Here is a 17301-nt window from a genome sequence, read left to right as displayed (position 1 = left end):
GTTGTGTCCTCGGTCTAATCTCCATGTTCAGCTTGTTGACGTGAATCTGAATCTCATACGTGACATATTTGAAAATCAAACTTTTGCCTTGTGCATATTTTCTTTTTTCTGCTCTGTACTTGACTTTGAATCTGAGGACTTAGAAGGACAGAGCGTCCAACTCCACTGAAATCGATTTGATGCAGAGTCTGTCCCCGAGTGTATGTAACGAGATCTGACAGAGACAAAGACGCACAAAGGAAACTCTGAAAGAAAGGACACATATTTAGATTGACATTATTCACAGTGGAAATGTTCTGTCCCTCAGGTTTAAAGCACGCCTCAGTGTGAAATGTACAGGATTAATATTTGTCCCCACGTCGTGTCAATGATTAACGTCAGAGTCCAGAGTTTGACATTCCTGTGATTTATTTTGGGTCGTTCATGTCGCCACCGTTTCTGAGTAACACTGAAGTCACCTTTTATTTCATATTTGCTGTGTGAACAGGTTCCTGACTCATCAGAGCGTGATATTTGCTCGATTGGGTGTCGACGACGTCCTGATCCTTCATCAGTGACACATTTAAACTTGACATCTTTCATCATTTGTCCGTCTCATCAGGTTCTGTGAGGATCCCAGAGAAACGTGTCCCGATGGCGGCCAACAACACGCCTCAGGGCTGCGGCCCGGACGTGGACTCCCTCTATTACAACCTGTGTGACCTCAGTGCCGTGTGGGGGATCGTGCTGGAGGCCTTGGCGGCGGCCGGCGTCGTCTTCTCCTTCGTGCTCTTCATCTCGCTGCTGGCCAGTCTGCCCTTCATAAAGGACAAGGCCCGCAAGAGCTCGGTGGCTCTTCACGCCTGCTTCCTGGTCTGCACTGGAGGGCTCTTCTGCCTCACCTTCGCCTTCATCGTGGGAAAGGACTTCTCCACGTGCGCCTCCCGGAGGTTCCTGTTCGGCGTGCTGTTCGGCGGCTGCTTCGCCTGCCTCCTGATGCTGAGCGTGAGGCTGAACATCCTTGCCAGGCGGGACAGTGGGCCCCGGGCTTGGGTTTTATGTCTGGGGGCGATGGGGCTGTGGCTGGTGGAGGTGGTCATCAACACGGAGTGGCTGATCATCACAGTGGTGCGCCATCCGCTGCTGCTGCTCAACGTCACAGCTGAAAGCAGCGGGGCCACAGCTACGCCCTGCAACATCGCCAACCAGGACTTTGTCATGGCGCTGATCTACGTGATGGCCTTAATCCTGGCGGTGGTGGTGGCGAGTCTGGCCGTCATGGCGGGCAAACACAACCGGTGGAAGAAGGAAGGTGCCTGCGTCCTCCTCACCAGCCTGTTCTCTGTGGGCATCTGGGTGGCGTGGATCGTTATGTACGTCTACGGCAACAACAGGCACGGGGGGCCCACGTGGGACGACCCCACCTTGAGCATTGCCTTGGTGGCAAACGCCTGGGTGTTCCTCATCATCTACACCATCCCTGAAATCTGCTGTGTGACCAGTGATGACGAGAGTCAGCAGAGCCACGGAGACGAGATGTTCCCCAACCAGGGAGCCGGCTACGAGACCATCCTGAAGGAGCAGAGCGCTCAGAGCATGTTCATGGAGAACAAGGCGTTCTCCATGGACGAGCCCAACCAAGGTATTTACAGGCTGAGTTTCATTTGGAGCTTCACGTGTCACTGGTTGTCGGCTGAACCTTCACAGCTCAAACTCTGTGAGCTGAAGAGAAACAAGAGTTGGTTTGTAGAAGAAGTCTCGGTTTCAATTCAAAGTGAATCTGCAGGAAGAAGCTCAGTGTTACTTTAGTTTCTGTTTCTCTGTCCTGTTCTTTAAAACGGTTTTTAATCACACAGACTCTAAAGTAAGACGCACCATGTGTCTCCCACTGAATAAAACTGAAGACAAAACATCTCAGATATTGAGGCGGCCATCTTGCACTGGTGACGCCATTCAATCGAGTTGTGGAGCCGCAGGATCGAGATCCTGCCTCAGCTGTCAATCATGAAGATTCACCAGATGAACTGACTTTATTTTGAAATATTCCTTCGTTAGTTTGATTCTTTAAATTGAATCTTTTATTCACGTGGATGTTGTTAAAACGTATTCGGCCACTTAAAGTCGTTTAAAAGAAGCGTTCTGTTGTTCACACGGACACATCGTCGCTTCGAGGGACGTTCCCTCATTTTCCTGCTGTTTTTTAAATCAAACGTTTCCCGGTCGACAGATGTGATCGTTTGTTTGTTTGGTCATAACGAAACTGAACTCACTCATTTCCATCATTTCCACTTCAGGACGACGTGTCACAGTCAAACTGGGAGTTGGTTCAAGAGGAAATCCAGTGGGAGTTGCATCATGTGGTTTTTGTCAGGGGAGCTGAGACGCACACTGTGTCCACACTGAGCTCTTTGCACTGAACTCGTTATCCACAGAGACATCGTTAAAGTTTGAATCCCACAAAAAAACCATCAGCACAGACCAAAAACAGAAACGTTCATGTTCTCCGCACGTTGTTTTTGCATTTAGTGTGATGACTGGACAGAATTTGATCAGCTGCTGTTGAGCTGAACAGGATCTGATGCTGCAGGAAAAACCTGACGTGAGCAGAAGTGTCTCGTTCTGTCGCTTCAGTCTCACACGGCGACGAGCGTCGATAATATCGAGCGAGTTAAATCTTCTTTACGTCCTCAGATGAACTGCAGCAGTGGTCGACATCTGGGTCAAACCTCAGGTCAACGCAGGATCACTTTAATATTTCATTTCTTACAGTCATGGGTGTAGCAAGAGCGTCACGGCAACAACATTCATAGAACCACTTCCTGTCAGTGCAGATAAACCAGGTAGGATGAACACAAAGTTTTCTCTCTCTGCACCACAGGAAGTGGCAGAATATTGTCGAAGAGTTTGAGGACGACTCGGTAATGACGAGGAATAATTCAAAGTATCAACACGAGAGAACAAACACATGTTTACTACACGTATGTTCTCTTCCCAGCAAACCTCCAGCTCTGTGAACGCGTCCTCTGAGTCACTCCTGTTAATCAGTGTCTAGATTCATCGTTAGTCGCTGCATCACAGAACAAACGCTCCCGCCGCACCGCGCCCTCTCTCCTCCCGACGGAAACATCACGCCCTGTGTTTGCTCTGTCTCCGTGGCGACAGAGGTGTGGCGAACGCTTTCATCCAGCAGAAGGATGTTTGATGTTGTGAGGCTCAAAGTGCGACAGCGTTATCTCCCTCCATCGGTCGGGGACGAACAGGACAGCGGACAGGAAGTGTCCCATGGTCTTGACATGGTGATTTATTGGTGTGTGAGTTTGTAGTTGACACAATAACAACATGTCTCTGTCCATCACAGGGATCAAACCTGTGTCTCCGTACAGCGGCTACACCGGGCAGCTGCGTAGTTCCGTCTACCAGCCCACTGAGCTCGCTCTCATCTCCAAAGCAATAGGACAAGTGAGTACACGCCCATGAAGTCTGTATGCTTGAGTATAACACACACACACACACACACACACACACACACACACAGACACACACACAGACACACACACACACACACGCAGTAGGCAAATGATTCTTGAAATGAAGCTGTGACCTTTAGAAACAGTTTTTCAGCTGATTGTTTTAGACACAAACGGTTCAGACTCAGTGTGACTCTGGTTCACGCAGCACCTTCCAGACCCGACCTATGACGTGGTCATCCCCAGAGCTTCCACCACGTCCGCAGCCGACAGCGGCAGCAGCACCGCCTCCTCAATCACCAACGCTGCGTTCGCTCAGACAAATGGAAATAGCGTAGGTGGAACCTCCGAACCCCGCCCGCCCGCCCGCCGCTCCTTCTCTCCTCCACATTCCTGCTGTTCACCTGCAGATGCTTCTCTGCTCCGCCTGCTGTTTCCATAGCAACTCCTTGTTCAGGTTGATGATGAATCGCCTCTTTGTGTCTGGATTTCTTTTCTTACCTTGTGGAGCTCGCTCTCTCCACCTTGTGTCTCTTACTTTGCTCTATAAGCCACTGGGAGTGAGTGAGTCCCCTCTGGTCTTCTTCTGACTTTTCTCTTTTTATAATATAAGAAAGTTTCATTTGAAATGAAAAGTTTGTGACGTGCCTCATCATTAAGGACCATCACTCATGTGTCTCTCCCTCTGCAGGGGAACGGTCTGCACAGGACGTCCCAGTGGTGAACACGCTCCCCGTCAAATGAATTTCACTTCTCGTCTTTTCATTTGCACCTGCTGACTGTACGCTTGCTGTTATTTGTGGTTCCCCCGAGCTGGTTGTAAGAGGAACCCTCGGCCCCGACACGTCACCGCTGATGGAAAACAGCTAAACCTTCTCTCGACTGCTTCCCTGTGAGCCGCTGGTCTCAGCGCAGAGCTTCATTTGGAAGTCAAAGTCTCGGCTTTACTGCAGAACAAAGACTTTTCACAGGTTGTCGTTCACTGTGCGCTCACACACGAGCAGTGACGGTGCTGATGACGCAAAACATGAGGGACGAGAATAGTTTAGCTTCATGTTGGGGGGGGGGGGGTTCAGCTTAGCAAGTACACACAAATGCAAAACTGCTTTCCTCTACACACACACACACACACACACACACACAATATTTTAATAACCACAAAGTTCACATGTAAAGTTTCGCTGCTGCTTTGAAATTCATGTAAATATGTTGTGATTGTGTCAGTGGTTCCTCATCGTGGAAGAGTTTTATGAATGTTGATATTTAATGATATTTACAGCTATTTAATTATTTTATATCGCTTCGATTAAACCGAGAACAGAACGCGGAACGATCTGTCGATACTTGGCTGTAAATGTCTCAGGAGATTTGTCCACTCACTCTGTTTCTTCTGTGGCTTCAGCTGTCTGTCAAATCTTAATTCAACCACACCCACTTTGTTTTAAATGATATAGCAAATAAAGAAGAAGTTGTGATGTCATGAGTTGTGTGAGTTGTGTGTTTTTCTGACAGAGATGCTCTGACGTTCACGTGAGGTGAAGAGAGGAGGAGGAGAGTGGACGACCTGCTGGAGACAAACACTCTAATAACCTGGTGAACTTCAATATTTACCACACTGACGTAAAGTAAAAAGTATTTAAGTTTCAATATTCAAAGATCAGTGTGTACAAATACAAGTATGTAAATAGAAGCAGTAACACAAATCAACATTCGCAGTATCTGGTGTACGAGGATGTTTCCTGCAGTTAGTCCCTGAGGATGAACAAACAGAACGATTTTACATATTAATGAATAAACTCTGACGCTGTTTGGTTTCACAGTTAAAACTTCTGTTTATGACGTGAGAGAAACAAATTCACTCGTGTTCGTCAGCTCCTGCAAACTGGACCGATGCCACCGAACTCACCGAGGTCATCCGAGGAAACGACTGATCACGGCGTCAGTTCTCAGATCTTCAATAGCTGCAGCACTGATCTTCTGACTTCCTGTTTTCCTTTTGTGGCTAAACTGTAAAATATCAAACCTTTACTACGTTTCTGTGCCACAAGGGTTCGATAACGACTGAAGCTTCCTGTTGTCACACTGATTTATGACCAACGTGATAACCTGCAGGTGAAACCAGGCGACAGGTCACATCTGTTTCTGCCTCGTGTGTTCGATCCTCACGTTGACGTGAAGCTGTCACATTATTCTGTGCGACTGCTGCGACCAGATAAGACACACGTGAAGATGAACGGAGCCTCTCACCTCTTGTGTGACCTGGATTTATTACAACACCAATAGATCGTGTTCTTACACAACGTGCCGTTGACCCTGAGGATGTTTTGTTTGGATTTCTATTACACAACCAGGTGAGATCTGAGATACACACAGAGCCGTGAAAACCATAAAACCTTCGTTGCGACAAACGCACTTCTGCTGAAACCTTCGTTCCTCAGACACAAACATTCATCTGTGAGAATCAGACCCTTCCTCTCTGTGTCTGCGGCCTCAGGGGGTTGTGTGTTTTTGCAGGATGCTGTTGTGTGTTCAGGGGAATTCGGAGGAACCACAGCTTCCTGGAACGGCAGCGTCAGGAGTGTGAGAGACGTCCGACTGTGAGCTAATTGGTGCCGGGGCCTGTTTCCTGCTGATGACACCGGTATCTGAGACCCTGAGCGATTTGTCCAATCAGACAGAAACACACCAACACAAACACAGTTCGATCCAGTTCACAATGAACTGCAGTGAACTAAAGACATGACATCACAGAGGACATGTACAGAAACAGAGGACATGTACAGAAACAGAGGACATGTAAAGAAACAGAGGACACGAACAGAAACAAAGGACATGTACAGAAACAGAGGACATGAACAGAAACAGAGGACATGTACAGAAACAGAGGACATGTACAGAAACAGAGGACACGAACAGAAACAGAGGACACGAACAGAAACAGAGGACATGAACAGAAACAGAGGACACGAACAGAAACAGAGGACACGAACAGAAACAGAGGACACGAACAGAAACAGAGGACACGAACAGAAACAGAGGACACGAACAGAAACAGAGGACATGAACAGAAACAGAGGACACGAACAGAAACAGAGGACACGAACAGAAACAGAGGACACGAACAGAAACAGAGGACACGAACAGAAACAAAGGACATGTACAGAAACAGAGGACATGTACAGAAACAGAGGACACGAACAGAAACAGAGGACACGAACAGAAAGAGAGGACACGAACAGAAAGAGAGGACATGTACAATTATTATTATTAATTATTACATCCCTCATCTAATAAAATGAGTAATATACAACAAACACAATAATAAAAATATGAATAATAATATAAATAGTGGATAATAATAATAATAAAACGATAACGGTAAATTCAGGAATATGTTTTTAAAAGAAAGTTTGTTTGTTGCTGAGACTTCATGTGTAAATGTCTAAAATGTAACATAACAAATGTAAAAGTAAACAGTTTACACATTATACGTGTTCTTGTTGTTTACTCCAGAGAACCCCCCCCCCTCTCAGTTAAACCCACTCTGTGTTTCCAGTTGTTCAGTAACAGCTTTACGTTTTCTGCTGCTGGACGGAGCGGCTGAGGTGTGAACATCCAGGGCCTCTGATTGGTCAGAGGAACACGCTGAGCATTCAGGTCCCTCAGTGACTCAGCTCAGACCCTCATGGGGCCCCCAGCTGAGGAATGATTGACCAGCAGCTCGGCCTGAGCTGCGTTCAGGGTCAGAGGATCCTTTATCCTACTTTATATTTAAATACTTTATATTTACATGGAGGGGACCCTCTCTACGGAGGCCGCCATGTTTTCTACAATTGATGCAATACTCTGACTTGAGTACTCTACTATATATTTATTTCTATATTTATTTGTACTTTTACATAACTCAGATGCTTGAGTACTTCCTCCACCACTGACCAAGAAGAAATTCATTCATGATGTTTCATTTGAAAACATCAGGTCGTCGTGACCTCGTTGACCTCTGAGAGGATTTAAAGAAGTCTGAGTTGTGTTTGGAGACATCTCGTGTGTTGACGTCCTGGATGACGTGTTCGCACATCGTCCTGTTTCCAGCATCGTTAGTTTCACGAGGATGAACAAATCTCTTTCACTGTGAAAAGATCAGATACGTGGGTCGAGGTTCCCGACGCAGTCGTTAAACCTTCACGAGCGTTTAACTCATTTTTCTGTTAACCCTCTGAACCGGATCTTCACTGTCCTGGTTGAAAAGTACTGAACAGCGTGTGTACTTTGTCCTGGAACAGTTCCCTGTGTGTACTTATTTAATCCTTTCGTCTGATGACTTGTTCTCGGGGAAAATCCTCTGTTATGAAACTCGTGAGAATGATCCGACACCAAGACTGTGAGGATATAAATTTATACTAAATACAAATTAAACATATGAATCTGGTTTGAATATGCACGGGTCCCTTTGTCTTTGCTACTGATTCATAATGTGTGAAACTACGATGACGCCTTATCTGAAGATATTAATTTGACGTGTGAACTGCGTCTCTCTCTCCTGCTGCAGCCTCCTGACATGTACGCAAACATGTCTCTGCCAATTCTGACAAGTCGCCATCTGAGTTGTGCTGTTGACTTGTCGTTTCAGGGCAGTGGCCGCGCTCGGCTGTAACTGAACAGCGAGGTCTTTGTGCGCTCAGGACAAAGCTGGTGCTGTGAGTCCGGCTGCAGGACCTTGAGGAAGGACACCTGAGCAGCAAAACACCTCCCTGCTACCTTTTTACCCCAGACTGTCACATTCTGAGCTCATCCTCTGATTCACAATGAAAAGAAAACAGTGCAGTTATGAGAGAAGTTGCTGTTGGTGCATTTCAGCAAATAAAGAAGATGCAGGAAAAGAGTGAAACCTTTTTAGTGTTCTCTGTTTTGAGGGATGTGAGGGAATTCACATCCCTGTGACAGAAGAATATTTTCTGATTTGATTATTTTACGTCCATGCATTTCTAAAATTCTTCTTTTTTATCATCTTTGTTTGGGTTGAATTCCTGGAAAAACGTCCCCCGTTCACCGCGGGACAATGCAGCGTTGAAGAATGTGCAACAAGTTGTTAGAAAAGCTGCCAGGCCTTTTGTGCACGCTGGGTTTCAGCAGGATTATCAGTGATGAAGCTAATCCCTCCTGCAGAACGCCTGCAGCCACAGCGAAGCCGTCTGTGTCGGGCGAAAGTTTCCATATCAAGAGAAGTCATGTACTCATTATATGTTTTGCAGATTCACGCTCTCTAAAGCTTTTGACGTCACATACATAGAAGAAAAATAATGTTGGGACATTGAACTCATCGTTACGAGGCCTCCAGGAGTTCCCTCAGGGACCCCAGCGAGTCCCCAGACCTCCCTTTGAGAACCACTGGGTCATGTGAAATGTTTCGAGCTCGATCAGAAATAGTCTCGCTCCCCTGAGCTTCTTTTTTTCAAGTATTTATCATGTGCTTGCTTTAATCTGACTTTCCCCCCAAATCTGCAAGTGAAGGGCCCCTCAGGAAATGCCTGCCGGAGGTAAAGCAGGGGCCCCCAGGATTTTCAAGGGAACGGGTGTTGAGAGAAATGTAATCCAGCAGCAGGGATGTGGGTGGAGGGAAGGGGGGGTGTCGAAACAGGGATCTCCGCCTCCTCCATGTTCACATACCTGACATAGCTAAAAGAGTGTGAGCTGAAACCATCCATCCATGTGTCCATCAATCATCCCCCTCTCCAAGCCTCCGATCACACAAACGTTATCATCGTTCATGATATAATAATAGAACCAGGATCATGAAACTAACACTGAATCACAGACTCGTGTGTTCATTCTACTTCCTGTTCGAACAGCTACAGTCTATTCATCTGTTTTTCTTTTCAGATCATTCGCTCTGAATCGTTCACAGTAATATCAGCAGCCTTTAAACGGCTCTGGGTCTCTGAGGCGATGAGACTCTCGTCGGGACACAGTCACATTGCGAGCTGGGGCCTCTGGTGAGATAACATGTGCCACCACACGCCTGGTATCTGCTGCCAGGCCCGAGCAGCTGCAGGGTTTCCACGCCACGTTTCCATGGAGCAGGACTGCAAACAGTGAGGTCTGTGGGGAGCTCGGAGTCACACTCTCCCACACACTGAACACAGACACACGGATCAGTGAGTAGCTCGCATCGTGTACAACGTGAAACAGAACTGGAACATCACGTCACCAAGAGTCGGTGAAGTCGACGTCGTCATCAGATTCAAATGTTCATGTTCAGCTGAAAAACAATAAGCGATGATGAATGAAATGAAATTCTTAAAAAAAACCTCAATATAAAGTAAAACACATTTATCCATGATGAGCTCCGCCCCTTCATCATCTGCAACATATAAATATGAAGTTTATTATTATATTTGATATTTATATATGATTTAATATAAACACATGTTGTTGTTGAAACATACATATATAAGTAACCTATGTAATATAATACATATATGTATTATTATCTAAATATATATAAAACATGTGGTTTCAGTTTATTTTAAAATAAAACTGTTTCTCGTTCCTCTGCTGCTGATTCAGATGAAACATTGACCCCTGCTGGGCAAACATCGTAAATGCAGCCAGTCTGTCCTGCAACGCCCACAAACCGTTCCACGCTTTTCTATTGGTCAAATGTAGAAACGGAGCCATTTGATTGGTCGTTTTCTTTCCTGTCGGCCAATCAGCTTGTTTGTTGACGGCTCACACTGACGTCATAGTTCAGGAGAACGTGGAGGTGACGTATTTCTTCACTTACAGCTGTGGTGCTCACATCTGGACACGTTAAACATCATGCTAACAACATGCTAACAACATGTTAACAACATGTTAAGAACATGTTAAGAACACAGACGCATAACCGGACTTCCTGTTTCCTGTGACGATGCTAAACACGGCGAGGACGCTGTCTGTTCCCAAGGTGAGCTAACGCTACTCATGCTAACGCTACTCGAGCTAACTAAGCTAACTAGCTTACATGCTCCACAGCTAAATCCTCTTTGAGCTGAAACTTAATAAACTTCATATTTATTTGATTTGTCGGCGAAACAACCGGAACCACGTCGTGTTGTTTCTTCAACAACAGAAGAAGATGAAACTTCTTCTTCTGTGGTTTGATCTGATGCTAACGTGTTGACCGCTGCTCCATGAAAACTCTGCAGCTGCGCTTTAGTTTAGTTTGTTCTTATTTATTACTCATCAACTTTGTACTGACTTTTACTTTAACTCCGTATTTAAGAAGCGTTTTACTTTATTTTTGTTGAAAGAGACTCTATCAGATAGATGGATGGAAAAATAGATAGATAAATGGATAGATGATAGATAGATAAATAAATAGATAGATGATAGATTGATAGATAGATAGATAGATAGATAGATGGATAGATAGATAGATAGTTAAATAGATAGATGATAGATAGATAAATAGATAGATAGATAGATGGATGGATGCTTCTTGAAAGATATTCAGATGGATAACTAGTGAAGATTTGGGCCAAACTTCAGTGTCCTTGAGAAAAGATCTTTCTCTAATGTATTCAAGTTAATTATTTTAAGTTAATCACATCAAGTCCTTAATTACTTCATTAAAGCCCCAGTTTGAATCCTTCGTGGTGTCGTAGTTATCTGAGTTACTTTGACCTGAATAACTGAGAACCCCACCAGACGTGTCTCTCATGTTGTTAAAGTTTGTTCAGGACTTTGAGAGAAGTGTAATCACACTGAGCTCAGAGAGAGTCCTTCCTACTGATGAGGGACACACCAGAGACATCAGAGCTGTCCCTTCCAGTAACCTGCTCCTCTTCATGTCTCTGTAGCTCCTCCTCTCAGATCCCACCTGTGTAGAAACAGATCAAACAAATAAAAACCTGTTAACATCACGTTCTCGTGTTTCTCAGCTGTGCGTCCTCTCTCTGCTACACATGAGGCCTCCTTGCTCTCAGCAGACGTGGACCAGGACGGTTCGCTGCCTCTCTGCTGGACCACCTCCTCTGCCCTCACCTCCTCCGCCCTCACCTCCTCCACCCTCACCTCCTGACTCCCCCGAGTGCTCCCCTGAACCAGGACCCAGCCACAGTCCCTCTGCTTGGTCTCCTGACCAGGGTCCACCGCCTGCCCCCACACACTGCTGCATGAGCGGCTGTCATAACTGTGTGTGGATCGAACACGCCGAGCAGCTGCTGGCGTACTACCAGGACGGAGGCGACCGGGCGCTCGCCGCCATCGAGGAGAACGTCCTGGATGAGAACCTTAAGACTTACCTAAAGATGGAGATTAGACTCCTGAAGAAGACGTGACGGGAGTTTTTACTGCCCGTGTTGACAGAACTAGAGAAGCAACACATTATTTTACCTCCACTTATTCACTTTTAGATCAGTTTGGTCGTATTTGCAGAACGTTTCAGAGGCGAGTCACCAGGTCCGCAGGCGAAAGGGGAAACTAGATCTGACTCCAGCTCTAGATATTAATGTAGCAGGAAGGTTTTTTTTTACAGTTTAATTTGCTGCACAAATCAACCGAAGCCTCAAAGCTTCATTTAAACTTTATTTATTATCGCTGATGAATAATACATTTCAGTTTGAGAAGCAACAACAACAAACAACCTGTCGTACCAGAGTCGTTAGTGGACGTGAGTGATTTGTAGAGTGTGTGTTCTCTAAGTGTCTTTAGTGTCTCATGATAAAATCCTGTTTATTTCCATTAGACTCTGGTTCCTTTGGTCGTGAAGCACATGATCTGTTTTCAGGTTTGAACTGAAGTGTTGAAGTGTTTAAAGTACATTTATATGCATCTTATGTAAATAGATCATTGGCTTTATTTAATTTAAATTATATCTTTGAAGTTTATTTTAGGATTTTTGATTAAATGTTATTTACAACAAGTGTTTTCCGTATTGTCACTTCTACACACGAACAGGCCACTAGAGGGTGCTAGATACACATTAAACTACCTGCTCTCTTCAACATAAAGTATTTAGACTTGATCTTAATCTGTTTATTTCTTCATCATGTGGATTCAACCAGCTCCGTCTGCAGTGTCTTCAGACAGCTGGCTCTCTGAATGTTCGTTTTGCCTTTTGAAACGTTTGAAATAATGATTTTCATTGGATGTAGATGAGATTTGAAGGAGGCTGCTGCCGAGCACAGAGAAGAAACACACGTTCAGTCCTGTCGAGGGATAATGACGTCTCTCAGTCGGGGTCGGCAGGTGAGCGCAGCCTCCCTGTTTGTGACCCTGATCTTTCACTGACTCAGCACTCGGCTGGTGATTCTCTGGAAGTCCTGATTACACGGGAGGCACTTCTTCTTTTGATCTGGGTTATTCAGAGGATTACAAACGAGGCCTTTCACGGATCATAAACAGAACCCGTGGACACAGCCGCTCTGACGTGATGGAAAAAACAGATTACTGTCTCCTCACGTCATGCCAGTGTCTAATTATTCTCCCAGCGTCTGATCACACATCAGTAAATGGACTCAGTATTATTCTGTCACATTCAAATGATTCAGTGAAGTTTATGATAAAATATAAATCTATGATGATGGATTTTATTCAGATTCATTTAGTAGTTTCCAGCAGTTGAGAGATTTTAGAAGTGTCTTATACATTTTACCAGGATGTGAAAACTGCTTCTTTTGTGAGATAAATCATTTACTCACTAATGTTGCACTTACTCTGATTCCCAACCTAAAGTCTCAGGAACAGAAAGTGGGGACATTAACTCGTTAATAATGAAACTTGACAAGCTGGACTTGGTGGAGACGGACTCTCAGTCAATAGTTTCCAGTTACAGTTTGTATCTGATGTGATGTTTACATGATAATCCACATTTTAATCACAGCTCCCCTGTTGGAAAATACAGAATCTATGAATATGTGAATATTTCACTATATAACAATATATAATGGACGTGTTTGTGAAGAATCCACTTCAAGGCTCCAGAAGCCTCAATCTATATGTCACGGCAAAAACATCTGTAGTATAATTGATTTGTGACGTGTGGGATGTTTTGAGTTTTACCTTTGAATTGAATTCTGTGTCTCAGGTTTCTGATTCTGCTGTTGGATTATTTCCGTCTGTGTTAAATGTAGAAGACTCTCGCTGAAGGGAGTTACACAGAAACACAGGGAGATGATTTAATGAGATGTTTGATTGAGGGTTTGGCCTGAAGCAGATGGTGAGAGTCGTTTCCTGCTGCGTCTATAATCGATATCTGCAGATTCCAGGTCACTTTACCTCATGTTGTTCCCACTTCAGAGATCTGAGGAGCAAAAACAAAGTGAACACCAGAATAAACTATTTAAATCCATCGTTTCATCACAGATACTGCATCGATTCATTATTTATATTTATACACTTTTAAAATCACAAATCTTAGAATCTACACTCCACCTGAAAATTGAATCCATACATCTGAAAAGATCCTGTAAATGATTGCGTGATGATTGTCTGGATATTTTTTATAAGCGTGTGTTGACATGGGAGCCGGGAGGCGGCGTGCACGTAATCTTCTGCAGGGCTCAGAATATAAGAGGGGTCACAAGCCTCGACCGGCCCTCACAGCGAGCCTAGCGTAGAACTCCACTCATCTGCTGCGCTCACACCCACTCGTGTGGTCGTCCTCCACCCAACAGCCGGTGAGTAACCTGCCACACCGTCACCATGACAACAGCAGCGATGTTACTGAGATGGTTTATGTTGTAGTGGTTGTAGCCGTCGTTGACATGTTGTGAGAAACATCACTTTTAAAGCCTTGGAACCATTTTTTACATTTTCTGTTTAATTTGGTTTAAAATAATGTGATGACCCATGAGAAGTGAAGTCACTGCTCAGTGTCTCGTGTTGCACATGACATGAGATTCATTCCAACACAGCAGCAACATCAGGGTTTAAAAAGGTTTAGCAACAACAATGTGATGTGTCCGTCATCATAGAATTATATAATATTTATAGTATGAACACATTTAGTATTTGTACTGGTGGTATTTGTATTTGTTGTCCTTGTGTCTTTTCAGTTGAAGCTGTCGTCACGTTTGTCAGTCGTCTGGTTTGATTCATCGTCAGTTGAGGATGATTGGAAATATTTAATTTTAGTTTAGCTCCAAAGTTTTGGAGCTGACATTGAAATAAAACCTTTATGAAACAAAAGTCGTAAACACTTTGTACCGATCGTTGAACGCTGTGAGAAAATCTGTCATTTGTAAAGTTTTATAAAGTTTGATTTGACATGAAAAGGAAAAACGTTCTCATCAGTAGTTGAGCTCTTTGACGTAAAGACAAACTCTAATGCACAGCATCTGTAACAGGCTGTGATGGTGGCTGTATCAGACGTGTTCATTCTGTTGTCTCAGCTCACAGTGGAGGCTCACACGTGTTCAGGTCTGTCATTGTCCCGGGACACGATGAGAGGATTGATCATTCAGACCCTCAGTGCGTGCTCAGCACAAACAGGCTGTCGTCCTTACTCTAATGAGATTACTTGTGGCTTGAAACAGAGAGGGGGACTTCTTATTAACTTGAGCCAGGGATTATGGGAAATTGGGTCATCCTCACAGAACAGGCTGAAAGGTGTGGTCCATCTCAGACATTCAATGAGCAGGAAATATGAGCGTAAATCCCAGCAGGTGTTTGTCAGATCAGTGAGAGGATTAAAGCCTAATGTCAGACAGAGGTGACAGAGGCTGGGTCCTAACATTTAAATTAGATGAAGTGTTGTTGCACACAAACAAGATTCACAGAGAACAAATCGTTGGAAATGGTCCTTTACTTCCATTTGTTGACGCATAGTTTTTTCTTTTGTGTTCTCTCAATGAAAAGATCTTCATCGACACGACTACACTTCAGAGACGCATCGAAGCCGACATCCTGCACACAGGAACCCTAACAGCTCAAAATGAATCTCGAGGCGCCCAAAGCTGAAATCAAGTCAGCCACCCGAGTCAGCGGAGGCCCCGCCACTCCACGCAAGGGCCCCCCCAAGTTCAAGCAGAGGCAGACTCGTCAGTTCAAGAGCAAGCCTCCAAAGAAGGGCATCCAGGGGTATGCATGGAATATCTTTTCTTTTGAGGTCCATAACCTACAACATATTCGGGAATGTAATCATTTTCTCTTTGCAGCTTTGGTGACGATATCCCTGGAATGGAGGGATTAGGCACAGGTGAGTTCTCTTCAGATAATAAGATGTGTCTCATGTTGTGTTCTAGAGTGATTCACCTCAATGACCTCACATCTCCGTCTTCTCTTGCAGACATCACCGTCATCTGCCCCTGGGAGGCCTTCAATCACCTGGAGCTGCATGAGCTGGCCCAGTACGGTATCATCTGAGCCTTCCTGCACCTCCCTGCGATCCTCCACGGGTTACAGGCCTCAAACCATTTGCCTCAGGCTCCGTCTCCCAGCTTCAAATGGAACTGTTCCACACAAACGTCCACGACGAACTGTAACAAACAAAAAAATGGAAAAAGAAAAAAACTTCTACAAAAAAACATGAACTTTCTGTCCTGGATTCTTTTTCTGACTCTGCAGTTCTCACAATCAGTGCTGCTCATGTTTAGGATCTGTCCTGATTCTCATGACTTCTGTAGATCTGCACAGTTGCGTCCGTCTCTCTCTTCTCTTGCTGTTGTTCTTCTTCTTCCTCATTTCTTCTTCCTCTCATGGACAAAGCATGAAACTTACACAAGCGAGGCAGCCTCAGATTGAGTTTAAGTGACAAACCCGTGAACGTGGGTGGGTTCCCACTTCATGTGCTTCGACATATTAAACATAAAGCCTGTATATTCTGTAGAGAGAGCAGACAGCAGTGCGATAAGATGAATCACTCATCATCAGATTTCCCTCTTTTGCTTCTTTTTTGACCAAACTTTAACTGAACCCACCGTCACCAGGATACAAACGTGTTCTTCACCTTGTAACCTCTAAATTTTCTGTTAATATACTAAACAAGAAACCATCTTAGAGCAGGTTCACTATTTTCTACACTTAGTTTCACATCTCTTCCCTCTCCCTTGTATGATATTAATGTATGAAAGTATTTTATGTTTATCACGTGTTTATTTCTCATAATTTCAACCTGTGTGTATATGTTTGTGTTGCTGCGCTCATTGTTGTCGCTCTCATTTGTCGTTATCTCGTGCAGTGGAGGATTATACTTTTTATTTCCTTCATCTTTCATCCATCGTCACATATTTTTGACTTTTTATTTCTTGGTTTAATCTCCTCTGTCGTCGTCCCCGTCATCGTGTTTGTGTTAGAGACAGTTACTAATCGGCTGTAGACACAAAGTCCATTCACACATTGAGTTGCATGTAGCTTCTCAGTTCGTGATGTGACTTCTGTGATCCTGACGTCATCGCTCTTATTTTTTTGTACAGTAACAAACACATTGATAACTTGGGATGAGCGGGATGTTTGAGAGCACACAGGTCTGAAGAGATGATGGAGCTTTGTCCTCTCTACAGGTTGAGGGAAAAAATAAAACATAAAAAGAGGAAAATAGAAACAGTGATTTATTTATCTCTCTGTCTGTCTCTCTGTCTATCTGTGCTCTGTTCAAACCATCATAATAATATTCTATAAAATCATATCTTGTTATAATAAATATATATAATGCTCTAATTATAATTTGTGTGATGAACAATATATATTGAATAACATAATGATTATATTCTGTGTGATAAGATTCACTATAAAGCCTGTCGGTCTTATTCAAACTATGATAATATTTCTTTCTTTCTTTTCCTGAAATCTATTTTTCACTTTCAGACAAAATATTCTTCGAGTTTCAAGTTGAATTTTTAAACTGCTCATTTCAGAAGGCTGTAAAAAGTCG

The 17301-nt window shown here is 44.2% G+C and overlaps 3 protein-coding genes across 12 annotated transcripts in view; all 3 read left to right on the top strand.

The window, feature by feature from the left end:
- gprc5c (G protein-coupled receptor, class C, group 5, member C) overlaps nucleotides 1-6932 on the top strand; it is a 79191-nt gene extending 72259 nt beyond the window's left edge. For 8 of the 10 annotated variants that reach the window (XM_069517557.1, XM_069517560.1, XM_069517561.1 and 5 more), the window contains 4 exons: nucleotides 602-1621; nucleotides 3338-3438; nucleotides 3655-3780; nucleotides 4138-4926. In XM_069517557.1, coding sequence (XP_069373658.1) covers nucleotides 634-1621; nucleotides 3338-3438; nucleotides 3655-3780; nucleotides 4138-4170 — 1248 coding nt within the window. In that variant the 5' untranslated portion in view covers nucleotides 602-633 and the 3' untranslated portion in view covers nucleotides 4171-4926. Of the gene's footprint in view, nucleotides 1-601; nucleotides 1622-3337; nucleotides 3439-3654; nucleotides 3781-4137; nucleotides 4927-4958 lie in introns of those variants that run through there. The other 2 variants (XM_069517565.1, XM_069517564.1) reach the window with 2 other exon arrangements.
- Nucleotides 6933-10161: 3229 nt separating this feature from the next.
- Nucleotides 10162-12351, top strand: oxld1 (oxidoreductase-like domain containing 1). The gene is made up of 2 exons (XM_020109170.2): nucleotides 10162-10392; nucleotides 11369-12351. Exons 1-2 carry the CDS (start codon nucleotides 10357-10359, stop codon nucleotides 11765-11767), a joined length of 435 nt encoding a protein of 144 aa, XP_019964729.2. The 5' UTR covers nucleotides 10162-10356; the 3' UTR covers nucleotides 11768-12351.
- Nucleotides 12352-13968: 1617 nt separating this feature from the next.
- On the top strand, nucleotides 13969-17093 carry pde6gb (phosphodiesterase 6G, cGMP-specific, rod, gamma, paralog b). Its single transcript, XM_069517952.1, has 4 exons — nucleotides 13969-14107; nucleotides 15288-15509; nucleotides 15587-15627; nucleotides 15718-17093. Exons 2-4 carry the CDS (start codon nucleotides 15364-15366, stop codon nucleotides 15792-15794), a joined length of 264 nt encoding a protein of 87 aa, XP_069374053.1. The 5' UTR covers nucleotides 13969-14107; nucleotides 15288-15363; the 3' UTR covers nucleotides 15795-17093.
- The last annotated feature ends 208 nt before the right edge of the window (nucleotides 17094-17301 follow it).

This window comes from Paralichthys olivaceus, chromosome 21 (genome assembly GCF_024713975.1).
Source record: "Paralichthys olivaceus isolate ysfri-2021 chromosome 21, ASM2471397v2, whole genome shotgun sequence".
Taxonomy (NCBI): Eukaryota; Metazoa; Chordata; class Actinopteri; order Pleuronectiformes; family Paralichthyidae; genus Paralichthys; species Paralichthys olivaceus.
This window is presented reverse-complemented; position numbering and strand designations above follow the sequence as displayed.

Bases quoted from the DNA above. Each gene is read 5' to 3' on its own strand.
- pde6gb (XM_069517952.1), top strand. From the start codon at position 15,364: ATGAATCTCGAGGCGCCCAAAGCTGAAATCAAGTCAGCCACCCGAGTC. The intron at 15,510-15,586 runs GTATGCATGGAA...TTCTCTTTGCAG, and splicing joins CCAAAGAAGGGCATCCAGGG to CTTTGGTGACGATATCCCTG. The intron at 15,628-15,717 runs GTGAGTTCTCTT...CTTCTCTTGCAG, and splicing joins AATGGAGGGATTAGGCACAG to ACATCACCGTCATCTGCCCC.
- oxld1 (XM_020109170.2), top strand. From the start codon at position 10,357: ATGCTAAACACGGCGAGGACGCTGTCTGTTCCCAAG. The intron at 10,393-11,368 runs GTGAGCTAACGC...CGTGTTTCTCAG, and splicing joins GGACGCTGTCTGTTCCCAAG to CTGTGCGTCCTCTCTCTGCT.